At 38.7% G+C, this 22,355-nt stretch overlaps 2 protein-coding genes across 2 annotated transcripts; both read left to right on the forward strand.

The window, feature by feature from the left end:
• Window positions 1-1,374: 1,374 nt before the first annotated feature.
• LOC139130940 (transmembrane protein 272-like) lies at window positions 1,375-10,576 on the forward strand. The gene is made up of 6 exons (XM_070696793.1): window positions 1,375-1,483; window positions 2,771-2,825; window positions 3,529-3,597; window positions 4,702-4,779; window positions 9,637-9,852; window positions 10,193-10,576. The coding sequence occupies exons 1-6, from the start codon at window positions 1,460-1,462 to the stop codon at window positions 10,363-10,365; spliced, it is 615 nt and encodes a 204-aa protein (XP_070552894.1). The 5' UTR covers window positions 1,375-1,459; the 3' UTR covers window positions 10,366-10,576.
• Window positions 10,577-12,578: 2,002 nt separating this feature from the next.
• On the forward strand, window positions 12,579-22,253 carry LOC139130941 (transmembrane protein 272-like). Its single transcript, XM_070696794.1, has 6 exons — window positions 12,579-12,695; window positions 15,395-15,449; window positions 16,358-16,450; window positions 17,312-17,383; window positions 20,511-20,735; window positions 21,143-22,253. Exons 1-6 carry the CDS (start codon window positions 12,606-12,608, stop codon window positions 21,322-21,324), a joined length of 717 nt encoding a protein of 238 aa, XP_070552895.1. The 5' UTR covers window positions 12,579-12,605; the 3' UTR covers window positions 21,325-22,253.
• The last annotated feature ends 102 nt before the right edge of the window (window positions 22,254-22,355 follow it).

Genomic DNA, 22,355 nt, shown 5'->3' on the forward strand with positions numbered 1-22,355 from the left:
TTCATCTGATCGCCTTGCTCCATCGTACCGTTGGGGAAAATGGCCATCATATGGTTTTAAGCGAATGTCGATTAGTCATATATAATATTTTCACATCATGAAAAAAACTAGCTGCTATTTTGAATATTTTGGTCAATTACAACCTATCCATAAAAGATCGTTGGCTGTCTGTGGGAAAGAAAGGCGTTTGTGTCTTGATATTGTCGCTGCTAAATTACGATGTATTAAGGGGCCGTGGATAATGAAAACATGCGCAAGGTATACGCAACAAATAAGAGAAAATTTGGAAATGCGAAATCCAACCAAGCCTCATTCTGTGTCAGCTTACCTACAATCGGTAATTACGTCGCTATGAAACCATGCATACGCTACCACCCTACCCAACCCCGCATACCTCTAAAATAAATGTTTGTCCAGCGCCAACTCAACAATGACGCAACCAATAGAAATAGTGTATCCAAATTCATACAATGCACAGTTTGGGGCACATGAATAGTCCACATTGCTAAAGAATCATGAGCATAAAATTTCAATATCGAAGCAATGCTCATTAATATAATTTGCATAAATACATACAAATATGTCCCGTATCTTGCACAAATAGTCGAAAATGTCTGTTACATTATTTTACAAGTGCACTGAACCACATGTACGTCAAAAGAATGCTGGTGTAGCGCCGGTGCCGCACTGGCCTGGTACACGCCAAACAATATAGCGATATTTTGAGATAAATATGTATAGCGAGATGTTGCGATAAAAAACATGAAGTGCGATTTTCGCGCACAGTACTCAGTACTCAGTGTTTTAATTATCCACGGCCCCTACGTTTGTGCATGATGTATGCGTGATCAAAATGTATGTCGTCTGCGATTATTTGAATCATGATTTGCCACCAAGATGGGCTTATGAATTGGGTACAGAAAAGAAAAATAAAGACGAAGTAATTTACTAAATGTTTTGTTTTCTAAAGAAGCCAAGCGGGCTATATATATCAGACAGCAGGGGATGCACCAAATTTAAGTAGAAAGTGAAACTCATTTTTATATCGACAAAAAGTGCAGTGTGAGATTGCTGGGAGGGAAATCACAACATTTGTGACACACCCTGGAAAAATTGTCTCTCTTTTTTGGACATATATTCTCCCGATATTATAAAACCAGAATTGAAACTGGAAAGAACACTTCGAAACTGACTGTTTAAATTAACAATGGCCCGTTTTCCATGTTACTTTAATGACATTCTCCACCGGGTGACCGATAAGCGACCGAAGGCATGGATGTTATCGCATGCTATTGTCTTCTAAGATCATTAAACTGCCGTATAAAGTGACAAGACTTGAAGTGAATAAAAACCTTATCACACGGGACAGATTTCGTCAGTTCAGTACTCGCTGTTCGATAGGCCGATTTCCAGCGAGACACACTGCAGCACGAGAAAATAGAAGAAAGAGAACAAACAAATGGCTGACGAGGAAAATCAAAGGGTAAGTGCTCGACGTGAAAATATGAGCATGTTTACTTTGTGCGAGTAGGTTTCTATTTTGCCATTGTCCAACCATAGTGCCCCTATGAAGAAGGATAGATTGTCTCAGTATGATATTTGAACAAAAATCATGTAAGCTTTTACTTCATAAAAACTAACGTGCTCCTATCAGAAATAGATGCTGTTTACTAGTATTTTCACAGGAAAAAAAAGCTGATGGGACTGTCACACCATAGTAGATAGGAGATTAAAACTATCATGTTTTGCATTGTTCTTTATACAACAATCAGAGATTACTTTATAATACTGTTTGTAACACTGTAAGCATTGATTCGTATTTATTAAGTATATAAACAGGATAAGTTATTGAGTTTAGAAATCTTTATCAGATATCTCAAAATGGACAGCCAAAGGAAATTTGTGCAGCAGCACATTAGTTGCCACAGAATCCTCACCATAATAGCGTTCCAACGAGCAAAGTAACGTCCTAAAAGATTCACCATATTGTATCGATAAATTTTATAGACTACGTGTTGAGCTGCATTCCCTACATACACATGAGAGAGAGAGAGAGAGAGAGAGAGAGAGAGAGAGAGAGAGAGAGAGAAGAGAGAGAGAGAGAGAGAGAGAGAGAGAGAGGGGGGGGGTTTGGCACCAAATGAAAAATGTTGCGGTAATCAAATTTAAAACCACATCACCGCAAAATGGTAGTTAAATGTAAAGGGGCCATAAACAATCCTCTGATTTGCTTTTCCCTTTCGAAAATTTTTTACCCGAAAGTTCAGGCCAGATGAGTATTTTGATCACCATTAGCATATGCGTGAATAAGTCGCGTTCACTTTACGAGCAGTTTGAACAAGCGCCTGAAAGCGGCCAACCCCTATCGATAAATGTGGTAAAATACTAAATGGAATAAAATAGTGGATATGAACGTCACATGTGTTTACCAAGGCAGCGCGAGTGTTATTGAAATATTCAAATTCGGTCGACTTTGCCCAACTGCTACGATAATTCAAACACATTATACAGTTATGTGCAAACATCGTCACTGACAAAAACACTCTCAAACGACTTATGACAAAAGCTGCTTCAAACAAATCACCAACCGTATCAACAGCGTAACGTATTTCTTACAATTACCCTTCCAGGCCTGACTTTCCTGTAACATGCCAGAATTACACTTATGTATTTGGGGGTTCGGGCCTGAGAGTCTCAAAGTGTGGACGTTATTAAAATCTGTTTTAATGAAATTAAATTATACTGTTCTATACAATTTTATCTTAAACAGAGATTAGTAGACAAAACCGAGGAAAACCATCACGAGTACGGAGAAGGCGATGAAGGTATAGTTCTTTCCAAAGTTCGACGTATTAGATAATTATGTAGACACTTTCTAGCCGTCAAAATATGCTTTATGTAATAAAATAATCTTGCCGTAATAATTATCTACGAAGTGTGATCACGTCAATAATCATCTGTAATAATCTGCGAAATGTATGGAATATGCAAGGCAAAACATACCGTGTGCAACCTAAAAAACGATAACTACATGCACGTTTTTTTTCCCCAAAAAGCATTCAGAATTTTCTCAGAAACTCTGAATAACAAAGTATGACTGAACTTTGCTTAAAACAACAGCACACATTCAATGACGCTAGTTTTTACGTGACTTGTGCACCTCTGTTTCACTCATATCTGCAGCAAGCCAGATGTGAAAAATCATGGGGTTAAAAAAAATGGATTTTGGAATGACAACGAATCATAAATCTCTGATGGTTACACTAATAAGGTCCAATCAATGAAAAGATACGGCATATGGAAGCATTTTCGACCACAGGCAGTTTGCGTACACCCTGCTCGTACCGGGTAGTATATAAACTAACTGGCGGGCCTAACAGATGTTGGCGAATGGCGGAGATGCTGAGGTCATATTCATTCACTACGCGATTAACATAGGATCATTGTTCTGTCTGTCTGTCTGTCTGTCTGTATGTCTGTCTGTCTGTTTATGTGTGTCTCTGCCTCTGTCTCTGTCCCCTCTCTCAGATAGTCTACTGGATCGTCTTAGACATGCTCGACTAGATACATCTCTCTACTACATTATTTGTGGATCAGGTAATGTCTTCTCCATGATTTACACTATGCATTTACTCCAATAAAATAATTTGAATACAGCGTACACATGTTGACTGGCCATGAGGGTAACAGCATACGTCTGTACCCTGAGGGACTGTGAGTCACCCCAAAGATAAACTTTTTCCCTAGGCAGAGGGAAATGTTCTGTTTTTGGGGTGACTCACAGGCCCGAGGGGTTAAAGATGTATGCTGTTACCTTCATAGCCAGTCAATATGTGTTTTACAACACACTTCATTCACAGTCATGTGTAAGAATGTACCATATATAAATTACGCAGTTAGGCACATAACTTTTGGCGTTAGAGTGGTTCGGCAAGAACGAAGTTTTTCCCGACAGCGTCGCTATACTTCTGCAAAACATTCATAGCGCATTTGATGATCGTTTTCGTCCGTTTCGAATCCATATTGGAAAACAAAGTAATCAGCTCTTCTTCAGAAACTAGGATAGACCGAGAAATTTTCTCGATTATCGTTTCGCTTGGCCGCAGACGATATGTTTGTTTACATTCCTGTTCGCGTTTGCGCAAATGTCGTTTTGAAGTTAGCGGGCATAAGTTGTCGGAAGTGATACCTGGCAGGCAACAGTTCCGACAACTGATGCCTGATGACGTCGTTTACGTGAATCAGCACAAAACGACCACATCCCACGTGACTATCATTTGACGAATAAGAACACTGAGTGCAGATGGTGTGTGTCATAATAACCTATGTTTTATAACAGAAAGTGATTTTGTTTAGTTCTGTATAGTCCAGTGTAGTGTGGCTGACGAGTCGTGCGGTGCTGCGCTGCGCAACAAATAGTCGTTGGGTGTATATATAGTGTAACACGGGGTAGTATAGTACGGTGTCGTTGATTGAAATGTAGTGAAGTGCATTACATTGCATTACATCGCATTGCATTGCCTCGTATTGCATTATATTGTATTGTATTGCATTGCATTGCAATATATTGTATTGTATTGTATTGTATTGTATTGTATTGTATTGTATTGTATTGTATTGTATTGTATTGTATTACATTGTTTTGTTTTGTATTTTTTGTATTGAGATGCAAATTGAACTCCACTGTGTCTTCTCTTCTAGCTGTGCCTACGTGTACAGTCGGCTGTCTAGTCTTTACTGGAGTGTCACTCTTGCTTCCAACCGCCATGATAGTCATTGGTAAGCATTGTGTCGCAGAATGATATATAGTTATTATCTCACGAAATTCCATTTAATCTTTACTGCAAAGAGCACCGTTAGACGTCGACTTAACAATTCACTTTGTAGTATTGAAGTTTCATATTGCTTAATCGTAGAAACGCCTGGGATTTATCTGTTAGGTCTCTGTATTGTAAATTATTCCAAGGGTATTAATAATTTTGCGAATGTGAGTCCCTTGAGCTAACTACAAACAAGATAAAATGAAAAAAAACAAACATCTAAAAACAGAACGCTGAAACAAATTGCTCGTATTTTATACTGTCACGGTGAACTGCCAAACGACAAGACTTCATACCTACGTATATACTCGGGATATTGTGACAATACACATAAATCATAGCATTCATCCATTGGTTTCGTTTGCCTGAAAATGACTCTAATATTTATGTTTGTCATACTACAACAATTTTGTGGCACGTTTAAATCTGGACGAATCATATCTGAGTAACGATACGTCCAGACGAAGTGTAGCTCGAAGTAATCCATATTGTTAAGTGCTTTGTCTTCAACCTAATGTAAGAATATGACTCATTAATAAGATTAACCACATGATGGAACTCGTCCGTCAAGGACTAATAAAATGATAAAGGCCGAATATTATGGAAATTTTCATTAATCTTTTGTTCACCTACGGTAACGTCTTCATGCACAAAGTTTAACGCCCAAAGTATTACATTTTGTCCTACCTACTTGTATGTGCAACTAATTTCAAACGCTGATTAGCTATATCTGTCAATATTAAAATTACTAATATGAAAGTGTATTTTTCATTGGTCATCTTAATATACCTTTGAATCATTTGCTCTTTGTCACTTCTGCTAATAAATGACTGAGTTAGTGGATGAGTGGATGAGTTGGTGGGTCAGTCAGTGGGTATGCAAACAAGTTTAGTAAGTAAGTAGGTATGTATATTGTAACCGACTTACTTATTGACGGTGCTCTTTGGGCATTACGAAAATAAGAGTAAGTAAGTAAGTGAGTGAGTGAGTTGTTGTTGTTGTTGTTGTTGTTGTTGTTGTTGTTGTTGTTTCTTTATTCCTTCTCAACACATGAGAAGAGTTACATCAACACATTAAATTACAGAGGTAGTAAGGGAAAAGAGTTACTCAAAAAAACACAAAATTATATAAGTAAGCTTCTGACAGAAGGCAATTATAATACACGATACTAAGTTCAGTTCTCAAGGCACATTTGCACAAATTAAAGTCCAGCACAATTTCTTGAAGAGTTGCTTGTTCACAAGACTCCTGGTAGTCAATCATGTAAATACTATCTCCTAAAATATTTCCAATGAAGTCAAGGTCATTTAAGTTGAAAAGTGTGTGGTGAGTGGGTGGGTGAGTGAGTGAGTGAGTGAGTGAGTGAGTGAGTGAGTGAGTGAGTGAGTGAGTAAATAGGTAAGTATGAGTAAGACGTAACCAACTTACTAACTGATGGTGCTCTTCGATCATCAGGTACGAAAGTGTATTTTTCTGTTGTAAAACAGGGAGGTATTAGGAGACTCATTAAAATTTTAGGGTCGCGTTCTTGATTTGTGACTAGCAAAACTCGATGGACGATAACAAATTTTAAAAGCACAGATTTCCTCTAGTCTATCAATTCTAACGACTCAGTTTTTTATTCACGAAAATTTACACCAGTCGATACTGATATCCACTTTAATGTGAAACCGAGTAGTTGTAAAATTTAATTCTTCTTTCTTGTCTTTTGACAACGGCTGTCAAGCTAGCACCGGGTTATGCTGATAGGAACTGGAAAAAATAGAAACAGCCAGCGAAGATTTCAACAGACGAGTCGGCATCTGGTTACAATTTGGAATGATAGTTAGAACTGAATATAGTTCCTTTTTCCAAATAATCATACAGGGGAACATTGTGTGTACACTGAGCGGGACGACACAGCATTTCTAACCCTAAAATATGTTTTGTCCTCGAACGGTATGTTAGAAAGTATCTGCATTTTGAACCTGAGGGCGCTTCGACACACGGACAAGACGGTCAACGTGTTCTATCGAGCTTGTTAGAAGACATTGGCATACCCGTGTTCTCTCCGCATTTTCATTGAAAGGGGTACTTTGTGCCAAATTCATCAAAATTAGGGGGCGGACTTAACATTTTAGGGGGCAGTCACTGTTGATGTTGACTTTGCCTTCCTGACAAGTGCTTTCCCGATATAATGACGATCATCACCCAGTTAAGTTGCGCCATCTATGTCTCATGCAGCACAAGTACTTTCATCGACATCGTGATTTTGTCAACTTGTGGTATGATCGGCTGCTCTCCATCTTCTGTCGATTTGTCACCAACAGGTTCACAGTAAGTGATGCTACCCACAACTCCCCTTGATTTGTTCACTCGGACATTTTTTGCTAAAGGCTTTTTCAACTTTATCAGTATATTAACAATTTTTAACTTACAATTTAAGTTCAGGATTATTTGTCAAGACTATGTTCCAAAATTATTGATTATGTTTGCAATTCAAGAGTAAAGTGAATGAGAAGTTGATGTTTGGAGGTGCTAAAAATTGCACACTTGTCAAGATAAAGTTATCAGCAACTAAGACGGTCTCATCATACCACCTGTCAGACATGCAAATTTCCTTTGTTACGAACATTTAAAAAAATCAATACCCTTTCTTTTGCCAACACAGATGCAACTTATTATCTTAGTTTCCTTGAAAATATTGTGTATGGCTGTCAAAAATCTATGTCGACAAAATTACAAAATTGCTATCTCCTCCGCGGAAAAGGGGTTGATCTTCTCATTATTCACAGTGAAATATCAGAAAATTATGATCATTAGAACTATGTTGCCAGAATTTTGAAATATGGACCGAGTTGTTCTGTGTACAGAAGAAATTTGCTTCAGTTCAGTGAGTGATCTCCGTGTGTACAGATCATGGAGCATTGTGGGTAGCCTCACTTACTGTGAGGTTTCGCCTATACGGAATTTGACCTATTTGGTCCGTTAGACAGGTGCAGCCAACGAACTATGCACTTTTAAAGGGGTCCTTACTATGATTGTACATGACAAGTAATGTAAACTGACTAATTTTAAGTCAAGAGGGTAATTAATTAGCTGTTCTTAATTTGCCCTCCCACTGAAAATTTTTCGACTTACCCGCCGCACTCAAACTTCATTTTTCCCCGATCCCCACATATTTTTGCCTGTTTCCCCTCCCCACTGTGAATGTTTGGAGCTCACCTGCCCTGTTGTGAAAAAAATTGCTGATTTCCCCTGCCGTGAAATAATTCCCCTCAAAATTTTGTCATTCCATTTCCCCTGCAGACATGAAGCTACCCTACCCTGTGATAAAAAAAAAGACTGTCGATTTTCCCCTGCCCTGAGAAAAAATTTCCCATGAAAATTAACATTCTCATGCAGACACATACTGCAGTGGCCTTGTATTTGGTGTCCGTCTCGCAGTACAGAGAGTGAGATGTGGGATCAATCGATAGGCAATGTAGTCTGGGTAACCTTTAAACGGTAGAAGTACTTGTACTGTGTCCCCATCCCCGGAAACACCATGGCTGAAATTCCCCTGTCCCCGTTTGAAAAGTAGCTTCCCCTCTCCTCGTTTTTCGCCAAGCCCTGTCCCCAAGACAATCAACCAATATCTGCCCTGCCCGACAAAAATACTAAAATTTGCTCCCCTGCCACCTAAAAATATGTCCCCTGCCCAAGCAAAATTAAGATTTCTCCTGCCCTCAAAAATTGCTTCCGGAATAGCTTTTTCGATGAATAGCTCCGTTGGCTGCACCTGGTTAGACACGATTTGGTCCGAATTTGAGGTTCAAATCCATGAAAATATCCACCGATCACAGTCGCTTGTGAACCGATACACGACGGCCGCTGTGTGGTATACGTTTTAGAAACACATCGGTTCACAAGCGACTGTGGCGTCGAACAAACGATCGGGTTACATTGCAGTCGAGATCGATCGTCACCTCAGCGTGCCTACAGTGTTTAATGTTCTGCTCACAAACTTTACCGCCATCACAATATTAACATAATATTGCATTAGTATCCGTGGAGACTGAACCGCAACTAGTATGTCGTTGGCTGCTTTTTCGATGTTTACACCCCACCTCATGCACGTTACCAAAGCTGAATGACAGGCAATATTTTGTCTTTTCCGAGGGAGTATTATGACTAGAAACAACAGCAAATTCACTGGTCACTACTTTGCGCGCTTCGGCCTCCATTATACTATAGACGCGTACCTCTAAGCTTGCTGTCTTTTGCTCGCGATTTCCGCGCTGTCAGTAACTTTTTCAGGGCAGATAATGGCTCGAAATGCGCAATTTGCGCATTGCGCAGTCGAGAGAAAACTCTCCATAATCCCTCGAACTGAAACCCATGGAGGAATGTTTAAACAAACTCAAAAGATGTGCAAAGGAAAATCTTTAGAGGCCAATTTTATATGCAATTGTTTTCATATAAGTAGGTCTATAAGCTCTTTCGACAATGTGCATTGCAGTGTGCGTGATATACTATTGCATTGCCTGTATTAAAATTATTTCATACAGATATTAGCTTACATAACATGTCCGTTTCGCAATACGTTGTTCCCCGTATGCGGTTGATACTGAACAAATCTAATCAGTTCTGGCTATCGTTCCAAGCGCCACCAATGCCTCGACTCGCTTGTTAATATCTTTCTTGAATTTGGATAAACTTATTTGAGTTCGTATCGAGAATTTCGCGGTGCTTACTTGTCAGCTTTTGTAATTCTAACCTACTAAATTCCATTTTCAACCATCTGAAAAATGCAAGGCGCTTACAAATGCTAAATACTGTCCTTAATACATATTAGGTTCAATCTACATGAACAGCTGTACGGCTGAACCATACGTACCTCTATACCTGGTGGTTGAGGGCGCCTTCCTAATGGTATTGTTCATCTTGTTGGTCTGTCTTGTTAAGAAATGTGGACGTCCGGCGACTGATGGCAGTAACACTGGTGCTACTTTTTGGATTAAATCTTTGACCGGAATGAACTGCGTGTTCTTGTTGGCCTGGTTTATTGCAGGTAATTTAGCTATATTAGGATGTATGCATTGTTTTATTGTTGATTAAATCATGCCAGTACATTGACGGCGCAAATGCAGCGATCTGATTGGTCGAGACGTGCATAGAACCGTGGAGTATTCGCGATTTACCACGGTAGGCACACGCGCGAACTCTCGGCAAGTGCAAAAATCCTTTTTTGACGTTTCATCCTAGAATTTCAATACACTGTTAGAAATTTACCCCGTATACTTGTTTTTCATAAATTTCATCACATTGTCTCTCTCACCGTTTGTATACAAACGAAACATTGCGATTGTTAAATGCAATTTGATTTAATAAGGGTTGGTATCTCTTTGCAGGTAATTACTGGATTTACCACATATACCAACCCGATTACTATGACACAGGTTCTCAGTACTGTCATTACACTTTGTATATGTTCTCTTTCTGGTTGACGAATGTAGTTTACATTCTTCTCGGATTGCGACTAGCTTGGGTGTATTTTGATTATCTGATCAAGTTTATTCAATGAGAAGATGTTTCAGAGAAAGTTCGCTGATTCCGGTATATCCAACTGTCATCCGACACAGTCTTTCATCATAGCTAGAAACAATTAAACTTTTTGCATGGTTTCTCCACTGAATAGGATATGAATCATTTTAAAATTGTGGCGTAAATGTTTAATGCAGTCTTAACTGTCAGAAAAATCGTTAGATAAAATAAACAACTAGCAAATATTACAATTGGCATGGTCACTTGCGAAGTATGTTCATGAATGCGACATTGCTCTTGACCGCTTGGTCGTTTTATTGATGAGTGCTTTGCGGTGATGTATGTGATGTTTTATGCGTGATATGCCGTTCATATCAAAGTCACTTTATTCACGCTAACGTTAAAAGAAACGGGAGCTTTCAAACGTGAAGGACTTATTTCAAAGGCCACGAATTGTTCGATACCCAGACTGCTTGAAGCTGTATTGGAGAAACATTCTTCAAGGTATTGTCGAGATTTTTAAAGATGCCGACATTAATTGTCGGTTTTACCGAGCGCATTCTTCGACTATAAGATAACGCTAACATAAGACAACATATTAGGTGTGAGCACTCACATGAGGGCGGGGTATTCCTTCTCCTATTGCCTATGTGTAGAGCTATAAACAGTTTGATTTCAATGATGAGATTCTTGAAGCGCATAGGATACTTATAACCACGATGAAAACCTAGAGATCAAAGACAGACGTGTTGTCATCTTTCTTACACAGGCAAAAACCTAAAGATGACAGTGCTAAACCACTCTTCAGTTTATATAGAACACGATTGGAACTAATTTTGGATAATTTGATGATGAAGTAATGTCTTTAAAATCTGCAAATGTAAGCTAATCTGCTTTTCTTTTTACGTTACACACTTGTTGTTATGAGTAATTTGTAACATTGGGACATTCAGCTATACGGCATTTAACGATAAAATTTGAACAATATGAAAATCCAATTATCTCAAATTAGTTCCAACTTGTTATAGATAGGTCGATATTACTAATTCATCGTGAGAAAGCAATCATAAGTGGTAAGAGCGGTGTACTTATTCAGGGTGTACTTGAAATATTGATTTTCTAACATGGTAATTTTGTGAAAATCAATTAGCTTCCCTGATCAAAAATTTGGTTTCTATTCTTCAAAGTACAAGATAAAGGTCAAAAGTTTTAGAAAGAAGATTTTAAAACATGTGAATGTTTAATGGCTAACTTTTAAATCGTTATTATCGAGATGCTCGTCATCTGCCTAAAAGTAAGCGTGTTGCTACTGATAGTAACCTTTTCATAAACGTTTTGACATTTTCCCTCAATCACGTTGTTTCCATGAACGCAGAATCACAAGACCAAGGCAAGACCAATGTCACAAGATTGCTTTTTGGAGTCATTGTAACATGAAGTATTCTACAGCCTGAGTGATCCTAACGCACAATTTCATACTAATATGTTGAAGCATAGCTTGATATGTATTGTCTTATCTTACTTCGTCTGGCCGCGTTGAACGAAAAAGCCTCTCTCCGTTGTTCTGTATCATTTTAGTCATTACGTGTTACCGTACTCCTATACATGAAAAGCTGATTATGATGTACAGACCTTCAATGCATCTTTTTTGACCCTAACCCACAACGCGTTAAAGCCTACTATTTAAAAAAAATATTCAATATTGGTGATGGCGAAATGATGGTATCAAAGAATGAACGCGGGGAATTCTGTTTCCTTTCAATTCGAAAAAACATAAATTTCCGATGACATTACAATGTCCTTATCTCTAGGAGGCGTAAAGTCAACATTCTCCCTAACGACGAGGACGTTATTCTTTTCCACATAGAGAGTTCATTTTAGGGTCACATTATTTTTAATCAGAGACTCAAGCTGTGCAGCACGTTTGAACTGGACTCGGGAAATCAGAGGGACAAAAGCATTTCTTTTTATTTGGTCGATCATATCGATCAAATAAAAAATAAGCATTGTTAATTAATATTCACGTTTACTCTTGGGACTTTCTTTCTGTGATTTTCAATAATGCATCAGGGCAAAGAATCGATTACCTTCCTTGGTTTTTATCAGAAGACATCTTCATTTATTGCCTATCGTAGTAATTTAAAGTAATCCGTAAAATTTGAAAGTTGTCATTTAAAAATGAAGTCGAACGGTTAGCCTAATAAGAGAGTTTGATGCTGATCGACACCACATAACCTCGGGAAAACCCGAGGTCATGTGATCAGGCTGGTAAGCTGTCACATGATACCCTCAAGGCCTGGAAGTAGTTCGGGCCTACAAGACTTTAAGAAACGACTAGATATCAGAATGGCGGACGAAGAAAACCAGCGTGTAAGTATCCTTATTTTAGATCATACAAACTTGAAAGTTGTCGTAATATTTTGCCATTCACTATGTACGCTTATTCTTAATCTGTTGTCAGCTGGCTTGTTGCGAGAAAGCGATCACAATGACATACGCTCCTTACACTGTTCACCGCTGGCATGCTGTACTTCCGGGTTACACAAGGCCTGAAAAAGCACGAAACAAGCGTTGCGTTGTCGTTTGATCCGAATTCATTTTCGAATTCGGACAGCATCGTTAAAAACTAGAGACCTAGACCAAATGTAGGCAAATACCAAGAAAAGTGTTGGGCAATGCGTTAAGTGGATCGATAATCCAAATATGCAACAGATATCGCCACAGAGAACCAGTTTACTTTTGGTTTGTCATCACTCATATTTTGTCATCTGCATTGAATGAAAACTCCTCAAGCATACAATATAAAGAGAAAATCAATAAAGTATTTCAACTTGAACCTAAGGTAGACAATCAAATTATCTAAATGATAAACTCTATAATTTCGGATAGGCTTTCGGGAATGAATATCTCGAAGCAGTTTGCGTCTGTTTTGCCTCAGTAATCGGGATCCTTGCCGATGACTCACGGAATTCATGACATCAGCGCCTCACATGTCTGTTGATGGACGTAGGGAGTCATGTGTGGATATGCCAAGGCCAAATCCTTACTGCCATCATCGAGAAAGTTAACATAGATCTATGTTACTCTGTGCTGCCATTCAGTGTACAGAAAATATTCAATGCGTGCGGGATTCCAACTTGGTCACGCGCTGTCGAGTCATACGCTGTCACACGTATTTATAACAAACAGAGTTCAGGAGTTGAGAGTTCACTGGGAGGTTGTTTTGTTTCGTACAAAACTTGGGTGACAGATTCTAAAGAAACAGGCATTGTCATGGACGTTCATTGGCAGACGCAGAGGGATCGTATCGTTATGTAGTAGATTCAGGCTTGTTGTCTGGTACCTCATCTCTGTGAGGAAAAATCTTTTTCAGTGAAATTGTCCATTGTTCGTAAGAGCACTTTAGTGTCTATAGGGCCAACTTATGTATCAGACATAACAAGAAAAATCATTCGAGACTGGTTTCAAAACATCAAAGCGACACACACAAATTGTGTGTCATCGGGACCACGTCAAACGTTAAATTTAAGCACCCTATACAATAAATTCACTGGGAACGACTATATACCCGTCAATGATATATTTACATGTTTATAAAAGCACAATCGTTAAGTGCCAATAAAAACATTTCAGTTGAACTGAAAACATACAGGCGCCATCTACGTCATGTTTGGAATATTGGCGGAGTCTTCACGTTAAGGCAAGAATTCAACATTGTTTTCCAAGAAAAATGCAAAGAATTGGGTGAGAATAATATATAAGTCGTTGTATCAGCTGCAGTGCAATACAATTCATCGCAGATTTCAGTCAAGGTGGCGGAATTCTTACGGAGATAAATACGTAGATATATGAAGAAAAGCGACTAAATTTCATGTGGCAGTGTATTTTGAGACGTAAACTATCTTGCCAATGTTGTCTTACCATTTATTTCAAACACCATAGTCCACCTCAAACGTCTAAAAGCTGTCTTATATGTAAAAAAACGGTGAAACCATTACAAAAACCTTGTCAAGGCTTGAACTCAAAAAATCATCCCGTGTTGAGCTCCACACATTAAAACCACTATCGTTACGTTGAAGAAAATGCATCATAAATAAATCGATTTTTCGGTCTGTCAAAACCCAGTCATTATCGCGTGCTTGTCCCCACAGGTGTAATATTCGTTACATATTATAATACCATGCCCTTTCCATCGCATTTTAATTGATCGAGCTTAACCTCGTGACTGACCACAAATGCACATGGTTTGTTTACATGCCCGTGAATATGAATAATAATATTAATAACTCATAGTATCGTAAATATGATAAATTTATAGCTAAAACGTAAATTGTGATTTGTACAAAGATCACAATCAATCATAAAATCGATGGAGCACTGGTGAGCCATGTTTCGACACTTTCCCCTCCCATAAAAAAATCTCCGGATTTGCAAAATTTTTACAGCGTGCGTGAGAGGGCGTCACGTATTTCACTACTCAATGACAAAAACGATAGAAAACACGAAGAGCTCGCAGTTCGTCACTGTTCGGTGAATACAACATTTGTGTAATAAGTTCTTGGGTCCCGTTGACTTTCGCACGGAGAATTTTCGTAAATTTTCGTAAATTTGACGATTGTCTTTGGTTCGTTGATAATATAATTGAAATAACAGACTTCCCCCTGACTATTAACGTTTATTTATTGGCGCCGGCGAGAGAGAAACCTTAATTCACGGGCTTGGCAAGTCTCGCCGGTTAATTTTTTGCTTTCCTCTCGCCCTTGCCAACGTTGATGGTCTGGGCGTCGCCCACTTTTTCTATATTTATTCTTGTTGCTAAAAGCTACGCAGGTGTGCAAAGCCAGCAATAACAAAATGCTTTCGTCAAATATGGAAGCCCTCTTGAAGAAAAGTGCCAGAAGATCGAGAATTGATTTTTTCTTACCATTTATGTGTCATATACAAAATAAACAATGTTGAAGTGATTCTTGCCCCTCTGTAACTCGGCTATTGATTGGTTGATTTATTAATTTGTTTGATCATTCATATTTCTTTAATTCACATACATTCTTTATATTTTCATCAAACAGGATCCCATTTTACCAAGGAAAGACAAACCGCCCTCATACGATGACCTCGAAAAAGGTACATGTACTTGACGTCCAAAAAAATCAAAGATACCGATGACGTTGTTGCTCGGCATCATCAGAGTTCGTTTTGTAATTTCCGCTCGATTCGAGGTTTCATTTTCTGATTTCATACTCAAATTAACACTCTATGGACCGATTTCTCACTAGAAATGATGTGTTGACTTCAAAGGAGATTCAGTGATTTCATCTGATATTTATACAAACTACTTGTATAGTTCACAGCGCGTGCACAAATTAGGACAAATTATTACAGATTTTAATGATTGCCTCTGACAGGCGCTACCCAATTAGTCCGAAGAGAATTTAAAATATTAGGGGGTAAAAATTCATTTCAATTAACTAGCGCAGAATGTTATCATTTCAGAATAGAAACACGTGCAATTAACATACATTTAGTGCATCCTACTCGGCACTTTTGCTATCTTTTGTACTCTTGGCATCGTTTGAAAACCTCAAAGTTGTGCAACCCTGCCAACACAACCTCGTTAAGTGCAATATAACTAGTTACATCAAGAGCCTCGAGAGAAAATAACGATTCATGATGCTTACACATATTAATTACGAAGTCCTTGGTCGGTCTTGAAGGATTCCGAGGAACACATTAACGTGCTTTCTTTTATAGCCCTGTACAGTGAAGGAGTTGACTATGTGTACGATAATCACAACTTCTATACGCTATAGACAAAGTGTGCCTAACATGTTTCCCGTGTGGTCTTACTTTTATCTTCTCTCTCGTGATCCAAGTGCTTGTATATAAACGTGTCTCACTATCTGTTTGTTTCCCTATATTGCTGTGATTACATTATATTTTCTCTCTCTCTCTCTCTCTCTCTCTCTCTCTCTCTCTCTCTCTCTCTCTCTCTCTCTCATTTCACAATTGAACGATACCTGGTCGAAACTCAGCCGGCCTTTTTACTCGTGTTAAGATGGCCAAACAACAATCGGCAGGACCAAAAGAGCTGACAAATTCAATCTGTGAAATAATCTTTGGATCAGGTAAGAAATGAAAAATGAATTCATCCCGAGGTCCCATGATTCAAGTCTCCTGTTCTTCAATGTGTTTCTTTTTGGTCTGATCTTGTGTATAAGTATGTTTCACTGTCACGAGCGTCACATGACCAAAACTTTGATAATTTGGACAATAATTCTGTTCAGTTTATACAACTACACACTTGCTGTACTTCCCACAGCGTGTTGAGCTGTCAAGTATTCAGATTTCGAACACTGCCTGTGTACGTGTATCCCGCATTTGTATTATTGACAAATGACTTTTACTCTGGACTTTAATTCAATTATCACCCAATATTCACATATGCAGGCTTTTGTCGACAAACTGAACATTGTATTTCAGCATGCTGTTGGGAGACAGCAAGAAACTGTATTTGATATACTGTATAGAAATATTGAAAAAAAATTATCAACAGTTGAAGCTTTTGCCCGATACTTAGCCTGTTTGGTTTTTTGCAAAATTCAGCAAAAGTAATGAAATGCGACAAAATGGTTCTGGATCTTGTTTAATTATTACTAACATTAGAACAATCGGATGACGTTAAAATGTTATTAAATTTTCATTGAGTTCCGCACCAGACCTTGGAATCGTAAAAAAGGAACCAAAATATTTTCAGGTACCCCTCTTTAAGCAGAGCAAAATTTTCAAGTCCCACTTTACTACCCCCAAAATTTTCGAATTTAACTGTTTTTTGTGAACGCAACCTAAACCTTAAAATGTCGATGTAGTGAGCTCGACAATCAGTGCATTGCATAAAAGTTATATTTTTCTAAAGTCGAATCAAGTAAATACACGTATTTCGAGAAATTGATACAAATATGTTTCTTTGTTTGTTTGTTCCATTGTAGCTCTTCTGTTACTTGGATGTCTAATCACTTCAGCAGTTGGGATGGCAATTCCTATCGCCATGATAATTATCGGTGAGTAATACTCTCTCTCTCTCTCTCTTCTCTCTCTCTCTCTCTCTCTCTCTCTCTCTCTCTATGCACTGTCAATCACGCTGAGAGGCTCTACGTGACTAAATTTTCCGATCTATTGTAATATATACAAATATATTCATGTAGTGACCTAGTTTTGTGGTACGTATATGCAAAGAATAAAAGGCATTCACCTTATGGTTAGCGGCCAGGGAACAACGGCCTCGGTGACCTTTTGTACAAAACGTAATCATATGCTACAAAGTAGCGACGAGTACGAGGTGACTAAGTGACAGACCATTGTGCAACGTAGACGTTGTTTTTTACCGAAAACAGAGTCGTACAAGGGGAAGAAGGCAGCAGATTTAATTCGGGTCCTCGAGTACTTTGTGATGAGTGCCATGTCACCAAACTGAACAAGGGTCTTGAGGATCGGAAAATTGATAGCGGTACAGTAGCGACTACTTCGGAAAATTTGAACGGGTCCATGCATTGCAGTCGATAATTCTCATCAAATCTGAATATTTAAGACTGTGTTCCACCAAAGTTCAAGTTTGTAAAGTTTCCAGTGACCTATCTCTAACGCAAAGATAAAGCCAACATGGATGACAAACTTTTCGTCAAGTCGAAATGTACTTTCAATTCCTGCAACATCAGGATGATCAAGTTCGCAGTAAACCGCATCACAAATGACGAACAGAAGAAAGCTATACGGTTTTAACAAATGTTGGCCAAAAGGTTTACTCAGAGTTGGAGGATATACTAATTCCAGAAGACCAACGAGACAAGTTGCTGACAGAGGTCGTGGATTGCATGAGAAAACATTACGACCAACTCCGATGGAGATGTCAGAGTCCTGTCATTTCCTCAGACGGGACCTGAAGCAAGGCCAGTCGCTGCAAGACCACATAATAGCGCTGAAGAGCATGTAGCGTAACTTAAAATATAGACTTGGTTCAAGTCTGTGATTTGTGAGAGTTTGAACGGGCAAAGGTGATGATTTGTGTTCTGTTTTAACGTGAAACATGTGAGGGTGAACGCGATGAGTGGGGTGAACGCTATACAGGGGCGTTTCTCCCGGAATTCGGCAGAAACTAAGTCACTACTGCGCAGACTCAAAAGTAACGCGTTCAATCGCTAGGAAAACCTGACCTGGGCTGCCACATTCAAAATAAGTTTGTATGAAATAGGAGAGACACGAGAGAAACATTTACAAATGATTTTATTGTTTTAAAGTTCACCGACTTTGCACCAAGTCTACTGTCAATACAAGGAGTATCATCAAGGCACAATTTTGCGGGACAAGTTAGTGTCGGGACTACAAGACTCATTGTGAAGGAGAGTTCAAAGTTGACTTTCGACGCAACGTGCGAGATCGCTGTGTCGATGGAAGGACTGTACCAGTCAATGTTGACTGTCATAAGTGTTCGAAACATGGTCCTTTTGCAAAATTTTGCCAGACGAAATAATAAGACAAAGATACCAAAAGTGGCAAAAAGCCTAAGTGTGTTAAATCGAAATTTGTAAAGTCTGTCACTTTAGCGGAAAGAGACAGTGATGATTCCAGTCATGATGTGATTAATATCGAGCCTACATTAATATGAATGTAAGTGGAGAAAAATCTGGATATTTAAAACTGGATCTGAATGGTAAATCAGTGTCCATGCAAGTAGACAAGGCAACTGACTATAGTATCATGTCAGAGTATGACAAGAATTTTCATAACATTTCTCTAAGTCGCAAGTCGGGAATTAAATTGAAAATCTATACTCGAGACCAATTTCTCTTAGACTAGTGGAGAAATTTCGATCGCAGTGAGCTGTGGAGGTCACGATGTCACCTTGCCACCGATAATAGTAGAACATCCGGGTAAATCAACGTTACTTGGACGAAATTGGGTGGCAAAGTTGAAATAAAATTGCAGTAACATTTTTCCAAGTGCAGCCTAACAAGAAGGCCCCGGGGATTCTTTGACTAGAAAGGCGAAGGTCGAACTTGACTAAGTCTAACGTAAGTACAGTTGCTGTAACTATGGTATGCATGGGTACGAAGCTCACACTCGTGTCAAAGAAGGCGCCAAGTGAGTGTTTCATAAAACGTCGATGAGTTCCAAGCACAGAGTGAAAATAGTTTGAGAAAGACGGTGTAATCGTTGAAGTTGATCGCTCTGAGTGGGCGAGTCCAATATCCTTGGCAGAAGGAAATCTGACCATTTCTTACACATGTAGATTATGTCTTCGCGGTCGGAGAAAATCTTGCGGCCACTCTTATCGTGATGTAAGCTGACCGCACCCCGTGGGCTTTTAATGGCTTAAACAGAAGAGGTTAAACACATAGAGAGATAAAATCATATCACGTACGAAATCTATTCTTTATAGTTGATGTCCTTTTTGATCGCTATTCATATAGTCTCATACTGCTTTACGTCACAGCATCCAGCGCTACACTAATCAGTAAGGACATACTTTGTGTGTGTGTGTGTGTGTGTGTGTGTATTTATAACACGCCACATGCTCATTCCGTGTCGCGATGACGAGAAAATAGATACGTCTAGTCCCCACCGGATCGACAAAAGTGACGTCAGAGGGTATTTTTTGAAAAGCTATTTCCCTAGGGAAATAGTTTTGACCAAATTTGGAAAAGTGCCCGGTCACGTGACCGTAGTGTCGTCTGCAGCTTTGCAACAATGGCGGGTGACAAGAACGTGATGTGCGTCCGGGATAGGTGACGACACATTCTCTAAAACAGATTTTCCAATATTTTCCAACTTTCCAACAGCGTAGGAACTTGAACAGCTCATCGACGAAAAAGATTAAAGTGCAGCTAAGGATGTCGCTAGGTATGCTTCGAATATTTTTTGAAAGAAAGTGATACCACGTACAACTGAAACCGCTGTCGAAACATCGCCCAGTAAACTTATCACAATGGATTGTTGCGGTGCACAATATCACACTAATATCACATCACAAAATGTACAATAATACAACATCAGCATGTGGTGTGTTATAAAACACCTATAGCCTGGTCTTTATTCGGGCTATAGCGCTCGTCTATTACCCCTTGTGGCCGTGTGTTACCAGAAACTCATCGCTGACATGTCTATATTTACACCCTTTTCCTTTTCTCGTAGGTTCTATCTACAAAGATGACTGTCGAGCAGAGCCATATATACCACTTTATCTGATCGTCAGTGGCGCCTTCTCTATAGCGTTCTTCTTTTTGTCAGCGTGTGCTGGTGACAAGAAAAGACGCCTGGTGACTGACGGCGGTGAAGATGACGACAGCTCTTCCTACAGCTGTGCCAAGTTCTTGTCTAGTTTGATAAGCCTGTTCTTGTTGGCCTGGTTCATAGCAGGTCAGTTTATCGAATTCCAATTAATTCGTTAACGTAGAAAGAGGGGACGTAATCCATGCGACCGACATGTTAGACTGTATGTATGCATAATGTATGTATGCATGGAGGCATGTATGGATGTATGCATGCATGTATGTATGCATACATGTATGTTTGTATATAAGTATGTATGTATGTATGTATGTATGTATGTATGTATGTATGTATGTATGTATGTATGTATGTATGTATGTATGCATGTATGTATGTATGTATGTATGTATGTATGTATGTATGTATGTATGTATGTATGTATGTATGTATGGATGTACGCATGTATGCATGCATGTATATATGTATGTATGTGTAGTGTTCATAATAAAAGATGTGCAATAAGGGAAACTAAGGTTCAACATCTTATTTTTCAGGTAACGTCTGGATTTATGGAACATATGAGCCTGACTACAGTAACACCGAAGCAGATGACTACTGCCACAAGACCCTGTATCTCTTCTCGTTTTGGTTAATGAATGCTACTTACATCCTCCTTGGATTGACGTGCTGTCTTGGTTGCCTTGCATGCATCTGTGCATGTTGTTGTTCTGATTAGTAAATATTACCCACCAATCTTCACGGACCCGTACGTTTTGTTGTTATTAAAGCAGTTTTGTCGATTTACGAAAATATATAGCACTATCTTTTTGCGTCACGGTTACGTCAGTACGCACCTGAAAAATATCTGAGACAAAGCTAAGAGAATGCATGCATTTCCTTGCAAATTATTTAAAGGTATTTGTGAACATGATTTGAAATATTTGTGTCAGCCGTTTTGTCTGTAAGCATAATCACCTGTTTTGAGGATTTTACTCTTGATGTGCTTACCTACATGTTGAACAGGAAATGCTGGCATTGCCCTGGATTTACTACACAGTAACCCGCAATAAATACTGTATATTGGAATTAATTTTTCTTGGTTATGGCAATTGTCGCCCATAAAAAGGGATTTGCAGATTTAGAAATAGCACCTGCTTTACTAACGTTAATATAGCGATTCTAGGTCATTATATGCTACGGACTTCAGTCTGATTTCAGAATTTACTTTCTACACACTGGTCAGTTGTTTGACACAAGTATCCATGAATATCTGCAAATACATTGTCAATGTGTACCTTTTCACCACCTTGTATTAAAAACAACAGGTACCCTTTGTGGTGATTTTCAGTGAGTTCTGACAGGTGCTAAGGAAATTAACGAAAAAAAGCACTTTTGGACGAACAAAGTTTCATTGGCACATCGAGTGTTATTATTTTCAACGGTCTCTAATGACACCGTCTCCATAAATTTTAAGAAATCAATGACTCGTACCATAAGTAAAGCATCGTAACGATTAAGTAATGCTTTTTTGTCCTGGTTGTTATGTAACATTTTTACACTAGCTATTGCACTTATCAGTCCGCTACTGCGAATGTATATGGTTATTAACTGTATCATGTCTGTTTTGGATTTCAAAATAAATAACTACTAAGACGATTATATTAATACTATTTCTTTTTGACAAAAGAATGATGGTTCGTCGTCCTACATGCTGAATGCAGCATCACATTTCACTGTAAGAAGGAAAACAATTGTCGTCCGTAGCAA

Source organism: Ptychodera flava, chromosome 4 (genome assembly GCF_041260155.1).
Source record: "Ptychodera flava strain L36383 chromosome 4, AS_Pfla_20210202, whole genome shotgun sequence".
In the NCBI taxonomy this organism is placed as follows: Eukaryota; Metazoa; Hemichordata; class Enteropneusta; family Ptychoderidae; genus Ptychodera; species Ptychodera flava.